This window comes from Pyrus communis, chromosome 13 (assembly GCF_041283825.1).
Source record: "Pyrus communis isolate YQ-2024b chromosome 13, ASM4128382v1, whole genome shotgun sequence".
Classification (NCBI taxonomy): domain Eukaryota; kingdom Viridiplantae; phylum Streptophyta; class Magnoliopsida; order Rosales; family Rosaceae; genus Pyrus; species Pyrus communis.
The window spans coordinates 17004512-17018453 of record NC_142577.1 but is presented as its reverse complement, the minus strand read 5'-3'; the positions used below and the strand labels follow the sequence as shown (position 1 = coordinate 17018453).

Genomic DNA, 13942 nt, shown 5'->3' with positions numbered 1-13942 from the left:
TGTGTATATAAAAAGAAGAAGATTAGATTAGTAGCTGGTGTGCTTTTTTCTTTTTTTTTTTTTTTTTTTTGAGAAGGAAGGGAAGGAGGGGGGGTCTTGGGAAGGGTTAGGGTTTCGTGGGGTCGCGTGCGCGTGGGGAGGTGTCGTTCAGACCGTTGCCTGGGGCCCAACAGACATGTCAATCAGGGAAGGGGATCTTTTCCGAATCCCTTCCATCAAATTCTACCAATTAATAAATCTGAAATTTTAAAATTTGATTAAACAGTTAAAATTATTGTAAGTTTTAAAGAGATCTTTTATTTTTAACCGTTAAATCAAATTTTAAGAATTCAAATTTATTAATTAATAAAATTTGATGGAATGAATCTGGAGAGGATCCTTTCAGTCAATCAGCTCTATTTGTGTGTTTTGTCTGCGAGTGTGCATCCGTGTGCGTCACAGTACCAAGAAAAGCTGGAGAGGACTGAAAGTGAAACGAACTGTGGATTTGATGGATGGATGGATGGGTTAATGGATGGTATTGCTCTGGCTACAACTACTTCTTTCTCCATGGCATCCAATTTTTTTTTTTTTTTTTTTTTTTTTTTTTTTTGCAGTTTTAGTGTACAGTCTTCTTTCCTAGAATAGGTTGTAACCCATGTTTTCTTTTGTTGACACACAAACAGAAAAAGGACAGTATTCATATGATTATTTTTTAAGTAGGGATAATCTCAAAATCCATACATTCGTTATTTGTCTCTCTTTGACCTAAATTAAAGAAAAAACTAATTATTTGACTGCTATTGTGCTACTTTTCTGAAAACAAAATTTTGTACCGTACAAGTCATTGATGTAAAATATCATATAAGACCATCCCTAACTTTTAAAACTTAAAAATTTTAACTTAGAAATAATTTTTTTCACTCCAATCCTTATGTGTTAAATTTTGTAGTAGAGATTACTAAAAAATAAATTTAGGCTAACATTTTTAAAGTAAATTTAAAAAAAAAAATGTAGACTATCCTAATTTAATTTTATGAATATTTTAACTTAAAAATATTTAGATTCCGATAAATATTGTAAAATCACTAAATCGACATTATGAAACTCATGGAACACTACAAAAAAATATGAAACACATAAAACAATATAAAACACATGATAGAATACAAAACATATGAAACACATATAAACCATAATTAATAAATCTTGATTAATAACTATATAAAATTGATACAAGCGATAACTAATAAACATTATAAAAATTAATACAAATGATAACTAATAAACAACATAAAAATTAATACAAAAGATAATTAATAAACAACATAAAAAATCTAATCATAATAAGGGTTTAGGGTTTATGCATCATCATCATTTGCTTGACTTACGTTTTGACTTCGGATAAGCTATTAGATGGTGGACTTGAGATATAGGAATGAGATGGATCATCATCTTGAAATATACTCCTTGCAACATTTTTTCGCATAATTCTCTTTTATCACGGAAGAATTTCTTCCTATTTGGAGTGTATTTGTTGAGGTCCTCCTTCATTACATGAAAATCGAACATTTCTAGCTCCAATTCTAATTACTTCTCAAAGGCCAAGCTCATACAAACCGTTTCTTCCTCCCGAGCCTCTCGGCGTTCAAACAATTTTTCAAATCCGAAAGAAATCGTTGCACCAATCAGATCTTGCATCTTTCCTTTTCTCTTTGCTTCCTTTTGCTTATCTCTTCCTAGGGGCCTTGTAAAAGAAGTTGGGGCCACCGAATTGTTACCTTGATTGCTAACCTTTTCGTTTGAGGCTTCATTAGTAAATAATGTTTCCCATTGTTGGTCCATATCGGTTTCCCACCTCGGACAATCCTTGAGGACATCTCAAGCATGATGCAACTTAAAAGTTGCTTGTTCTTGTATTGTAAATCGTCGTTGCTTTGTCACCTTATGCAAGGTATACATAAATACAATTAGTTGCAAAACAAGATTGTGTACATGAAAAATAAACTATGAACAAAGACACTCACCACTTATACGGCACTCCTTCCACTAGACATGTCATTCATGGCTCTCTCCAAGTTTCCCTTCCATAAAGTGCACGATTTGTTGATAACCTTCCATCGATCATAAATACTACCAACTTCCCTTCAGTTGGTGTTGGAGTTGGAATTGAACTTATCAACAGTTTTAGCCCACAAAACTTTTTTATTTTGATTCGTGCCAACGGCACCATCTTCACTAGTACAAACCCATGCCAAGCATAAAGCAACTTCTTCCTCATTTGACCAATTATGACCTCTAATATGATCTTTTGGCATCTTGAAAATTTTGGACATGGGAAGAAAATGAATTTGGAAGATGGTAGAAAGAAAAATTGGAAGAATTGTAGGAGAAAATTAAATTTTGTGTGGGTGTTTGAACAAATACATAGGTATCTTTATAGAGTTTTTGGGTGAATTTTAATTTGAATAATTTTTTTTAAAATTATTTTAGCCGTTAGATTGAGTTTTGGATTGTTGGATCTTTTTAAACCATTAGATTTGATCATATATATTAGATCTCAGCCATTGGATTCAATGAATTTATAAATATAAAACCAAATATTAAATACATTTGAATCTAGACCGTTGGATCAACCAACGGTCAGTGCTAGCGAGCACCATTAGATTAAAGTAGAGAGCCAACAAGATCATTATTAAGGCTGACAAGTGGCCAACAAGCCCACGTGGGTGGGGTCCTTGGGCTATCGAAGTATTTGGCAACCTGGCATGTTGATGCGTGGGTCACGTGAGACTTGCACGTCTGAGCTTCTATTTTCCACACGAACAAGTGGACCAACCCACTAACCCTGTGTTAAATTCTGGCTGGAATTTGCCCCACTTCAGTTTTGGGTAAAACTCATATTTGGCCCAAGGGTTTGAGCAAGTTGGGATGGGTTTAGAATCTAAAATTTGAGTTTTACTCCAAAGGTTGGAGTAGGTCTAAAGATCGATGATGAGATAATGAGGGCTTAATGTTGGGGTTGTATGACTTGATACAAGTCCTAAATGAACATCAAACAAGTGTAGCAACAATTTACAATATAAAAGACTTGAGAAATAAAACCTTACGATCTTGATAAGTAGGTCAGGCCTGACTCAAGGTGCATTGGACATCAGTAGTTAAGTTAGGGTAATTTATAGCCCCTAGACCTAGAGAACGGACGTATTGCCTTCCTCATAGTTAAGACTGGATTTCTCCTACCATAATTTATAGTGTGTTCTTTTATGTTTGATCAGAACAGCTTTAGATTTAATTGTTGGTCCGAAATGGGAGAAGCATCAATCGAACAAATTGGTTGGGGTACGAGACAAATAGGAAGCATATGGAACAAGAACTTGGGGACATGAGAAGGATATGACGGTACCATATGAAAACCCCACCAACGCCTAAATGTCGAGAGTGTATACAACATTGTCTATTTAACTAACATCATTGAAATTGTTGAAATGCAAAGAAACCTAAATAATTTAGGAACATCAGAAATAGTACTTGTGTTATAGACATTCGATTAATATGGTACTATGGCACTATGGGAATTAGTATATGCTTGTGCAATGACAAAGCTGCTAGCAATCATGAAATTTAGTTAACAATGAATTAGTAATGGATTTGAAAAAATAACAAAATTAAGAATTGAGTCATGAGTAAGACCACTGATTACAGAATTATTGGCAGCAAATTTGGAAACATCTGATATGCATCCATGCAAGTTGTAGTTAAAATTAAAAAATAGAACCTAATAGATTTATTATGAAATAATTAAGTCCATTGGCCAGAAAAACAAAACAAGGACTGGTAAAAATTCAAATTTGTTTATACTTGAAGCAAAGAGGGAGAAGGAGACTGACAAAGATAGGACAAAGATAGGCTGAAAGGAGCAAATTCAGGAATTGGCATGTCTTAGAGTGCATGTTTCAATAACTGCTAATTAATTCAGCTTGTAATCTGGCGATAGAGATTTAGGGCTGAATCTTATTGTTTCAACTTGCAATCAAAAGTATTAAAAGTTAGAAAGGATTGTGGCTACCCACTCCCAACGCACGCCCCCCACCCACCCACCCACGCAACCGCACACACACATATTACTACAAGTGATTTACTACTCTAAGATAAATTAAGAAGAGATGAAGTTTTGAATTCGAAATGCAGTGAGTTGAAAAAGAAATCTTATCCACCAAAGTAAACCCATCCCATCCAATCCTAGCCTAACCACACCACCTCTACTACTATAATATTTCTTTTCGGAAATTATTATTAGTATTTCAAAATCTCATTTGGCACTCTAAATTTTTTATAATTACAAGGAAAATTACACTTGTGAGAAGTGTAAAATGATATTTTTGGAATGCTAATAACTGTTCCTTTTTTTATACTATCAAAATATGATACAATTTATTCTTTGAATGTGTTTAATTTAAACAATAGAAGAAATCATTTATTAGCGTGAGATTAGCCATTTATGTTTATCAAAGAAAGTGGGATCCGACATGCAAAGTTAGATTTTGTTGCAATCCAAATTAGGGAAATTGCTAATCTATTGTATTGTTAATCAAAAGGTTAAAAAATTTAATATATGACCGCTTATTATTTCATGCAACATATATATATAGACACCCCCCAACACATTTGTAATGTAGAGTTGACGACAATGATATCCAACAAAAAAAGAACAAATGAAATATACATGGTGGAGCATCCAAGGTATACTTTCCCAAAGCTTATTTGGCACCACATCTCACTACCACAAGGAGAAAAACTTGGCTGTTCTCTTTTGGCACTTATACTGTTTTTGTTTTTCCAAACTCATCATTAGCGACCTTGTATATGTAATGATGAGTCCTAAATGGAACAACAGAGTATATTGCCGATGTATGTAAGTTTTCCTTCACATAAAGGTCGGATCCTGTTGTTCCTTCAGCACTGATACTACTTTGTTTCTTTCGCATCATTAGCGGACTGATATGTAACCGAGTTCTACATGAACAAAAGAGTACTCTATTACTTCCGATGTACGTAAGTTCTTTTTTTTTTTCTTTCCTTTGTGGTAGCTATTGTTTTAGGTTAATTTTCTAATTGATATATGAGTGTGACATGCATCGACGGTCTTACCACCCGAGTTAAAGAAATTATGGATGGGATAGACGTTCATTGATCTTGGTGAAAGAGAAGACACATGACTCGTTTCAATGGTTAATTGATGGACCACTACGTTGCTTACATCTTAAACGACTAAATTAAGGGATGGTTTCTACATCCACCATTTTATAAATCCAGCGCAATACATATTACATCTTATTTTCGAAATACGACTTTGTTTTCCAATGTTCTTGTTGACAAATCACTAGTGTAAACTACTATAATAATCTGCAAAAATAGAATTCAAACTCAATAGTTTGATGAGACAGACACGTTGTCCAGGCATAGATGTTTACATTTAATCTGCTGCCACATTTTTTTAATTTAAAAAGAAATTACAACTGTCTAACTATATCATGTACGACAAAGTTGTATTAAGACAAGGGTTGAAAAAGTCCGCAGCTGCTATGCGAACTCTTCCAAATTCAAAAGCAAACTTGGCAAGAAGTTTGATTAACAATTTGTTTGTATTAGTGACTTGGTTAGCATATTTGTTTGATTAGTGACTTAATTAATTTGTTGCCATAATTTACCATAACTGTTATTCATTTCACATTACCAAAGATAGACTTTACTAGGTTGAATCTCCTAATTATATCTCTGACTGGCTTGATCAAATTGACGTAGAATGTCGGCAGGTTTCCTTGTGTAAAATTTAATTTAGTGTTACATGGTACTACAGTTTAGTAGTATTCATCTTTATTTGTAAGTACTTGTAAGTGAAAGATTTTAGGTTCGATTCTCGCCAAAAGTAAATTTAAACCACATTATTACTAATTTATTGTGAGGCTAAACCCACTTCTTCTTTTAATGTAGATAATATTATATGTTAAAAAAACTTAATTATGTCCCACAAACACACCTAATTATATTATATAAATAGCTATTTTATGGATGCGCCCCATTGTCAGTGGGGCCCAAAAGAAGGGCATCCCCACCTTATTAGCTCATCAATTTGGGTCATGCACCTAATCCCCCTATGGCCCTAATAAAACCTAATCTCTTTATTGGAATACTTAATCAGATGATTTGTTTTTTTGTCTGCAAACTACTACCGGCCACTTGGCCATAAAAATAAAAGATTAAAGCTAAATTGGCAAAGTCTTGGGTTACTGAAAGGAAATTGCAAATTGCGATGCAATTTTAACGGCTTCATCTAAATGGTTACTTTTAAGAGTTGTTATTGACATTCTACAATTATGTTTGGGCAAGAAATTTTCAACAAAAACGGATCTTGCAAGTTGAGCTGCAAATTGCAATGCAGTGCTCATGGCCTTATCTAAATGATTAATTTTAAGAGCTGTTATTGACAATCGAAGGCTATGTTTGGACAAGAAATTTTCAAGTTTCAACGAATCGAGCTCAAGCATCAAGGAATTGATGATGACAAAATAATTAGATATGATAGATTAGAAAAGTCTTCCACGATCATTATAAAAGGCATACAAGACAAAGTTGCAAATAACACCATCCAAAAATGGTTTTGCTAATCTCTCTCACATGCCTTTGAAGTACTAGGTCTTTTCTATTCTCTCGTATTAAATTTTTGTTATTTGTTTCCTACTGCAAATTCCTGAGGACTATGAAATCCCACACTTGGATTATTCTCATATCTCTGGCAAAAAAAAATCTAAATGAAGTGATATGTTGATTTATTCGACTAAATTAACATTTTATAATTAGTAAAGTAGATTATTGTTATAGCCTACAATATCCAACAACAACGATCTTTTTAAATGGTCCGGCTACAATACTACTTACAACCACTGAGCTAACCATTGCATGATCTAACTGTTGCATTGTCATAGCCTACATTATCCAACAACAACAATCTTTTTAAATGCTCCGGCTACAATACTACTTACAACCACGGAGCTAACCGTTGCAAGATCTAAAAATTGCTATTCAAGCTAGATTTATTGTCAAACCTAAATTATCCAACAACATCAATCTATTTGAACCATGATCATGAGCAAGTGCGAAAATACTACTGAATGATGAGTATAGAAAGTCATGTTGCATCCCCTCATGAGGCATGGAGCGAAGTCACTACAAAGAAGTTTTGAGGTTAATATATTGATAATGGGTTGAGAATCGGAATTGAACTCTCTGAGATTTAATCTCATGTTCCTCAATAGCTCAGTGGTTGAGCGGTCAAGGTCTCGGGATAAAATTTATAGGCCGGCCGTCAAGGTCTTGGAAGTTGTTTTGAGACAAGCATAACGCTTCACAGGCACAACACCTAAGTTGACTTTACTACCACAATTTTATAAACAAAACAACCCAAATTCAAAAATGGCTTACATGCCCTGATGCCAAGTTTTATAGCCTACAGTCAGTTGCACTTGCACCTACAACACTTACGAAACTTGCCTTTCTGTAAATCAATTTCTAATTAACATCCATACATTAACATCGACTACCTCATAAATCACCCCGCCCTAACCAACAAACCGAACGATGAGCTGCATTTAACTTTCCGTTAACAATATAGGGCCGTGAGATCAAGAAAACCGTGCAACAGTACAGGCAAGGGTAAGGTTTTATAAATGTAAAGCGAGAAGCAAATGTCGCTTATGTGTTACTGTACAATTTAACAAGCAGCTCAGCTCCAGCGGCCGAGCAATCCTTTCAGGCATGATACTCTATATAGAGAAACGAAAAATGTTCCTGCTGATGATCGGTCTCAGATCGTATTTTCATATGCTCAGCTGTTTGAGAGAGATACATTTGCACCACATTCTTCGCTTGATCAAAAATTTGAGATAAAAAGCTTGTACGATTCTGGTTCAGCTATGCATGAAGTATTTGCGAATCCTGCAAACAAGCAGCAAACCAACATCAACCGCACAATTTGATTACGTAATCATGATTCCAAACATATGCGACCTTTCATTGATCAACTTAATCATCAAGCCACGCATGAATGATATGGGGAGAGTAGTGATGAACTCCCAAAATAACAAAAGCCTCTTCAACGATTAAAAGTAGGGGAATCAGTTCTAAGAATTCTTACATAAAAGCCTCAGATCGAGGAACTTTCTGGAATTGACGGTTGTGGCTTGCAATATCAAAGACATTTTAACAATCCATACAACTCCATACCCATACAGTTTCGTTTTCTTTGGAATGATTCTACGCGTCCTCTTTCTCAGCAACTGGGGTCCTATGCAGTCTATGATCTTTCTTTATTACCCATTATCTTGAATCTACTATTCCTTTTGTCTTTCTCTTTTCTAATTTTGGCATGACCTTAGATCTTCATTGCACATTATCCCACCTTTTCCTCTTGTCCTCTTCGATTACTGCCGCCCCCTCACTTTGAATTATTATCCTCATTCCTAAATCCACATTCATTAACTAACAAAAACACATCTTATTCCAATTTCGATCCTAGCTTATAATAACACATCCATCTTAACATCTGCATCTCACACCCTCGCCCACCTACATCCACCCGCCTTGATACTTCTGATTCTCGCCTCTGACAACTCGTTCATCAGTCAAAAGCTATCTCTATCAGAATAGTTGAATGCAATTCACAATTTTTTGAGGCCAAGATATCCTTCCCCATTCAATAAAAACATCAATATTGCAGTAAGAGAGCATATGAATAATGATTTTTTACCTAAATAGAATGTATATGATTAAGAAGAAAGCCACAAAATATGACACAAGTACACACGTTCTCCGGCTGGATTTTTTCTCAAATACCTACATAGCAAACAACTTCATCTCTCAGACCATTGCCCATAAATATATATAAAAATGAAAAAAGAGAGGGATGAAGGCAAAAACAAGTTCGTGTAGGAGATCTAGTTTAGGTACCATCTTAAATCGATCCATTGTTCCAGACAATATACCCCTTGACACATCCATGCTATTGCCCTGGTTTTAAAGTATAATCAAACAAGTTCAAACATACAAACAATACTAGAGAAAAAGAAACGTCTAACAAGTAGAGTATGTTTAATAACCGTAGAAGCATACCATACGGTCAAGCAAACGATTATGGCTCTCCACCTCTTCATGAATATCACCTGTTAACTGCAAATCAAACATTTAACTCTGTAAGATTAAAGATTGATCAAACCCTGCCCAACTCCATACCATTGCATTAGTATACCATCAACTACAACTTCAACTTCACTTTCAGTAAGAAGAATAGTATCTAGCATCAGACCTGTCTAAATCTAAGCATAACAACAACAACAACAACAATAAAGTCTTTTCCCACTAAGTGGGGTTGACTATATGAATCCTAGAATGTCATTGCGCTCAATTCTATGCCACATCTTCCTAGGTTTTCCTCTACCGCTTTGGCCCCGAACCTCTATGTCGTAATCACATCTTCTAACCGGAGCGTTAGTAGGCCTTCGTTTCACATGTCCAAACCACCATAACCGATTTTCTCACATCTTTCATTCAATTTAAGCTACTCCTACTTTACCTCGGATATCCTCATTCCTAATCTTATCTTTTCTCATGTGCCTCAATTTCCGCTACTCCTACTTTACCTCAGATATCCTCATTCCTAATCTTATCTTTTCTCGTGTGCCCACACATCTAGCGAAGCATTCTCATCTCCACTACACCCATTTTATGTATATGTTGATGCTTCACCGCCCAACATTTTGTGCTATAAAGCATTGTTGGCCTTATTGTTGTCCTATAAAATTTTCCCTTGAGCTTCAGTGGCATACGATGACCACACAACACGCCAGATGCACTTTTCCACTTCATCCATCCAACTTGTATTCTATGGTTGAGGTCTCCATCCAACTCTCTGTTCTTTTGCAAGATAGATCCTACGTAGCGAAAACAGTCGCTCTTTGGTACTTCTTGATCTCCAATCCTTACCTCTAACTCATTTGAGCCTCCGTTTGCATTGAACTTGCACTCCATATACTCTGTCTTTGATCGACTTACGCGAAAACCTTTAGATTCCAACACTTCTTTCCAAAGGTTAAGCTTCGCATTTGCTCCTTCTTGAGTTTCATCTATCAACACTATATCGGCTGCGAAAAGCATACACCAAGGGATACCATCTTGAATATATCTCGTTAACTCATCCATTACCAATGTGAAAAGGTAAGGACTTAAAGATGAGCCTTGATGTAACCCTACAATTATAGGGAAGCTTTCGGTTTGTCCTTCATGAGTTCTTACGGCAGTCCTTGCTCCGTCATACATATCCTTTATAGCTTGGATTTATGCTACTCATACTCCTTTCTTCTCTAAAATCCTCCAAAGAATTTCCAAATCTATAAAGACCATGTGCAAATCCTTTTTCATATCTCTATATCTTTCTATCGATCTTCGTAAGAGATAGATTGCCTCCATAGTTGAGCGCCCTGGCATAAACCCGAATTGGTTGTCCGAGACCCGTGTCTCTTGCCTCAGTCTATGCTCAATTACTCTCCCCAAAGCTTCATTGTATGACTTGTTAACTTAATACCCCTATAGTTCATGCAATTTTGTACGTCGCCCTTATTCTTGTAGATAGGCACCAAAGTGCTCTTTCACCACTCATTTGTCTAAATCTAAGCATGCATTAAAATATATCAATTGACATCAATGACAATCGATGACATTTTGAATGTATAAATAGTAAAGAAGTCAGCAAGCGTATGATCAGGTGCATGTAGACTTATGCATGGTGAACAAGCAAGCTGTGTCTATTCGTACTGAAATCGAACACACTGCACATGTTCTGGGGATTTTCAAGGCAATTTGGCACTCACCCTGGATTATTCCTGTACAATTATTCGAGGATAGTATATATGCATCATAGAAATTTATCCAATGATGTTAACAATTGAGCGTACTAAAACCTATTGGCATTCAAAAACATTATGGTAACTAATAACAGCATAGACCAAAAAAATTAGAGTTGGTTTACAGGGTGGCATAACGATTGACCTGAGTTCGGTCAACAAAAAACCAGACAGAAAAGGCATCTGAATATGGGCCAGATTTCGGTGAACCCTTTCATGCTTATGCACCAAGCATGCTGTTTTGATGAATTTTAGTTATTACCATTCATAGGAAAGTCTGTAATTCTGTATGTTCTATTAGCACCCTTGAATAGATACCCTACAATTTTTCAAGTCCTAAGCAGTTGACACATTATGGCAACAGAATATATACCCACTTTCTAAAACAGCAGGGCTCATATGAACTTATGCAATGTTACGTAAAGATATGTTCGTGTCTACAACAACAACAAAGCCTTGTCCTACTAAGTGGGGTCGGTTGTATGAATCCTAGAACGCCAGTGCACTCGGTTTTGCGTCAAGTCTTCCATTATCATTAATTACTCCACGTCTTTTCTTAAAGTCTCTTTCAAAGGCTTCCTAGGTCTTCCTCTACCCCTTTTGCCCCAAGTCTCTATCTCATAATCGCATTTTCTGATTGGAGCATCTGCAGATCTTCGGTTCACATGTCCAAACCACTTTAACCGATTTTCTCTCATCTTATCTTCAATTGCAGTCACTCCTACACTTGTATTCTATGGTTGAGATCGTCACCCAATTCTCCGCTCTTTTGCAAGATAGCGGTGTCTAGTGCCTCAGTCTATGCTCAATTACTCTCTCCCAAAATATTTTCATGTCTCATAGAATATAAGGCATGTTAAGATATTTATGAAACAAAGATTCAATGCAACAAATTTAGCCGGTAAAGAGATCTTTATTGCACTCACTCTCTTCAGAAAAACAACTCGGTCTTGTAAACTTTGCACGGACTTGTCATTGTCATGCTCATTAATGTCGTGGGAGTATGAGGAGGAGGCCCTAAGACCACCTTCCTCGAGGCCATCCAAAAGGGATGCTTTGGAGGAACGGTGCTCCCTACAAAAAGAGCAAACATAGTTAAGTATTAGACAAATGTACCTGGGGACCACAATGTGTCTAATTATTTGACGATGCAATACTGGCTCAAAACTACAACATATTAGGGGTTGACACCACTACCTTGAACAAGACTCAAACGTGCCCGTGCAAATGAAGTTTAAAATTGTCCTAGCACCGGTTTGTGGCCAGGGCTTCTAATTAAACGAAAACTAACGCGTTAAATAAAGTTAATAAACGCATAATAGTAGTACGAAACAACAGAAAAAGCATGACGTTTGTAGTATTTATGGACTAGGAATGCTTAAAGCAAGTACCAAACAACTGTCGTAACACAACAAACACAAATCTAAGGTATCGGAATCTGGAATGATGATCACAGCTTATAGCTTTCAAAATTTCACCTTACACAAATTGCAAACCAACATCTTGTCCCCTTTTTCACAGATTTCCTTCCGACTAATCCAGACTATTAGCAATACTTCTATCCTAAACATGTAAATTAATTAAACCAACACTAAATCCAATCAGTATTTAATCTCATAAAATAAATGGTGGTGCTATCCACACAACCCTTTTTACCTTTCACACACACCCCTCTCATCGGATAAATTTGATTACAAGAGAAAAAAGGGGTGTGTGGATAGCAACACCCAAAATAAATTAACCTGCATTTTTAAAGTAAACCAAGATTAAGGCCTCAGATAATCTCAAATTGAGCTCCTACTTGGTGCTAATTACAAGATCTAACCAAAAAATTTCGAAATTAATAATAAAATTAGCAACACAACATTGCGTTCACAGAGAAAATAAATGCTGAAGCTGTTAAAATTCGCGATCCTGATATATAATACACGTTCGTATCAGAGAAGACGAACCTTCTGTAGCTCATTGGCAGCGGTGTTGGCAGATTCGACGTCGTTTTGCGACGGAGTTTGGAGAGTGTGAGGGTGAAAGCTCGAAATGGTTGATCCTCCTCCGTTTGGTTGCTGAGAAAATGTGGGAAAGGAAAGGAAAATGAAGAGGAAATGTGAGGAATTGATTTGAACGGAACGCAAAGGCAGTTATTGGCAATTCCACGTGGTGCCTTAAATTGGGCTTGCAGCCAACAGGCCTTGGTCCAGAAACTTTTAGGATAATGGGCCTACCTATTCTTTCGGATAATCTTTTGTTTTTTTTTTTTTTGGGTTACCCACACAGGTTAAAATTTGAACTCTCTGTATTTTACACCCTTCACATTTGAAGTCGTTTTTAAATCGAGCAATGAGATTTGAACTAACCGTATTTCGCTCCCTTCACATTTAAAGTTGTTTTATAAGTGAGCGACGAGTTCTTGATTTTTCTTTTTTTTTTTCTTTTCTTTTTTTTTTTTTTTTTTACATTGCTCTTTGAACATCTAATTAGTCATGAAATTGATGAGTTTTTTGTCAACATGGGGCAAATGTTGCTTACACGTTAGTCTACATAAAGATTTCACACTCATCATGTTATCAATTTAATGATGGATAACACAACCAATTTGTAATACCCTGGAAAAATTTAAATATATGAATTGGATATTCATAATTATGAATATGTGAAAAGAATTGAGAATTTATATTAATTCATAAAAGTTTAGTTTTAAATTAAACTAGTTACGAGGTTTAAAGTTTGGACATTAATTATTTAAAATACGTAGACCTTTCGAGGTCAAAATTTATATTTTTGAATAGACTCGATCTCACAAACGCGTGGGCACAAACCGTTTGTTAAACGGAGTTAGAACAAAGAAGTTATTAACGTTTAAAGTCAGGGATAAATTGGTAATTTTAAACATCCTTAGAAGGATCCAGAAAATCTGGAGTCATGTGACATGCCACATATGTGGCTGAGATGAAAGGAAGAAACAAAAATGGACGAAACAAAAATGGACGATGGGGATTGAAAGAAAAACA

General features: G+C 35.7%; 1 protein-coding gene across 1 annotated transcript; it reads right to left on the bottom strand.

Annotated features, from left to right (window-relative positions):
* Positions 1–7680: 7680 nt before the first annotated feature.
* LOC137737674 (bet1-like SNARE 1-1) lies at positions 7681–13067 on the bottom strand. The gene is made up of 6 exons (XM_068477218.2): positions 12887–13067; positions 11861–12008; positions 9148–9204; positions 8986–9045; positions 8786–8871; positions 7681–7974 (listed from the first exon to the last, which is right to left on the bottom strand). The coding sequence occupies exons 1-6, from the start codon at positions 12898–12900 to the stop codon at positions 7947–7949; spliced, it is 393 nt and encodes a 130-aa protein (XP_068333319.2). The 5' UTR covers positions 12901–13067; the 3' UTR covers positions 7681–7946.
* Positions 13068–13942: the final 875 nt, after the last annotated feature.

Bases quoted from the DNA above. Each gene is read 5' to 3' on its own strand.
- LOC137737674 (XM_068477218.2), bottom strand. The intron at 8,872-8,985 runs GTACCTAAACTA...TTTGCTATGTAG, and splicing joins CAATGGATCGATTTAAGATG to GTATTTGAGAAAAAATCCAG. The intron at 7,975-8,785 runs GTAAAAAATCAT...GCTTGTTTGCAG, and splicing joins ATCATATACATTCTATTTAG to GATTCGCAAATACTTCATGC.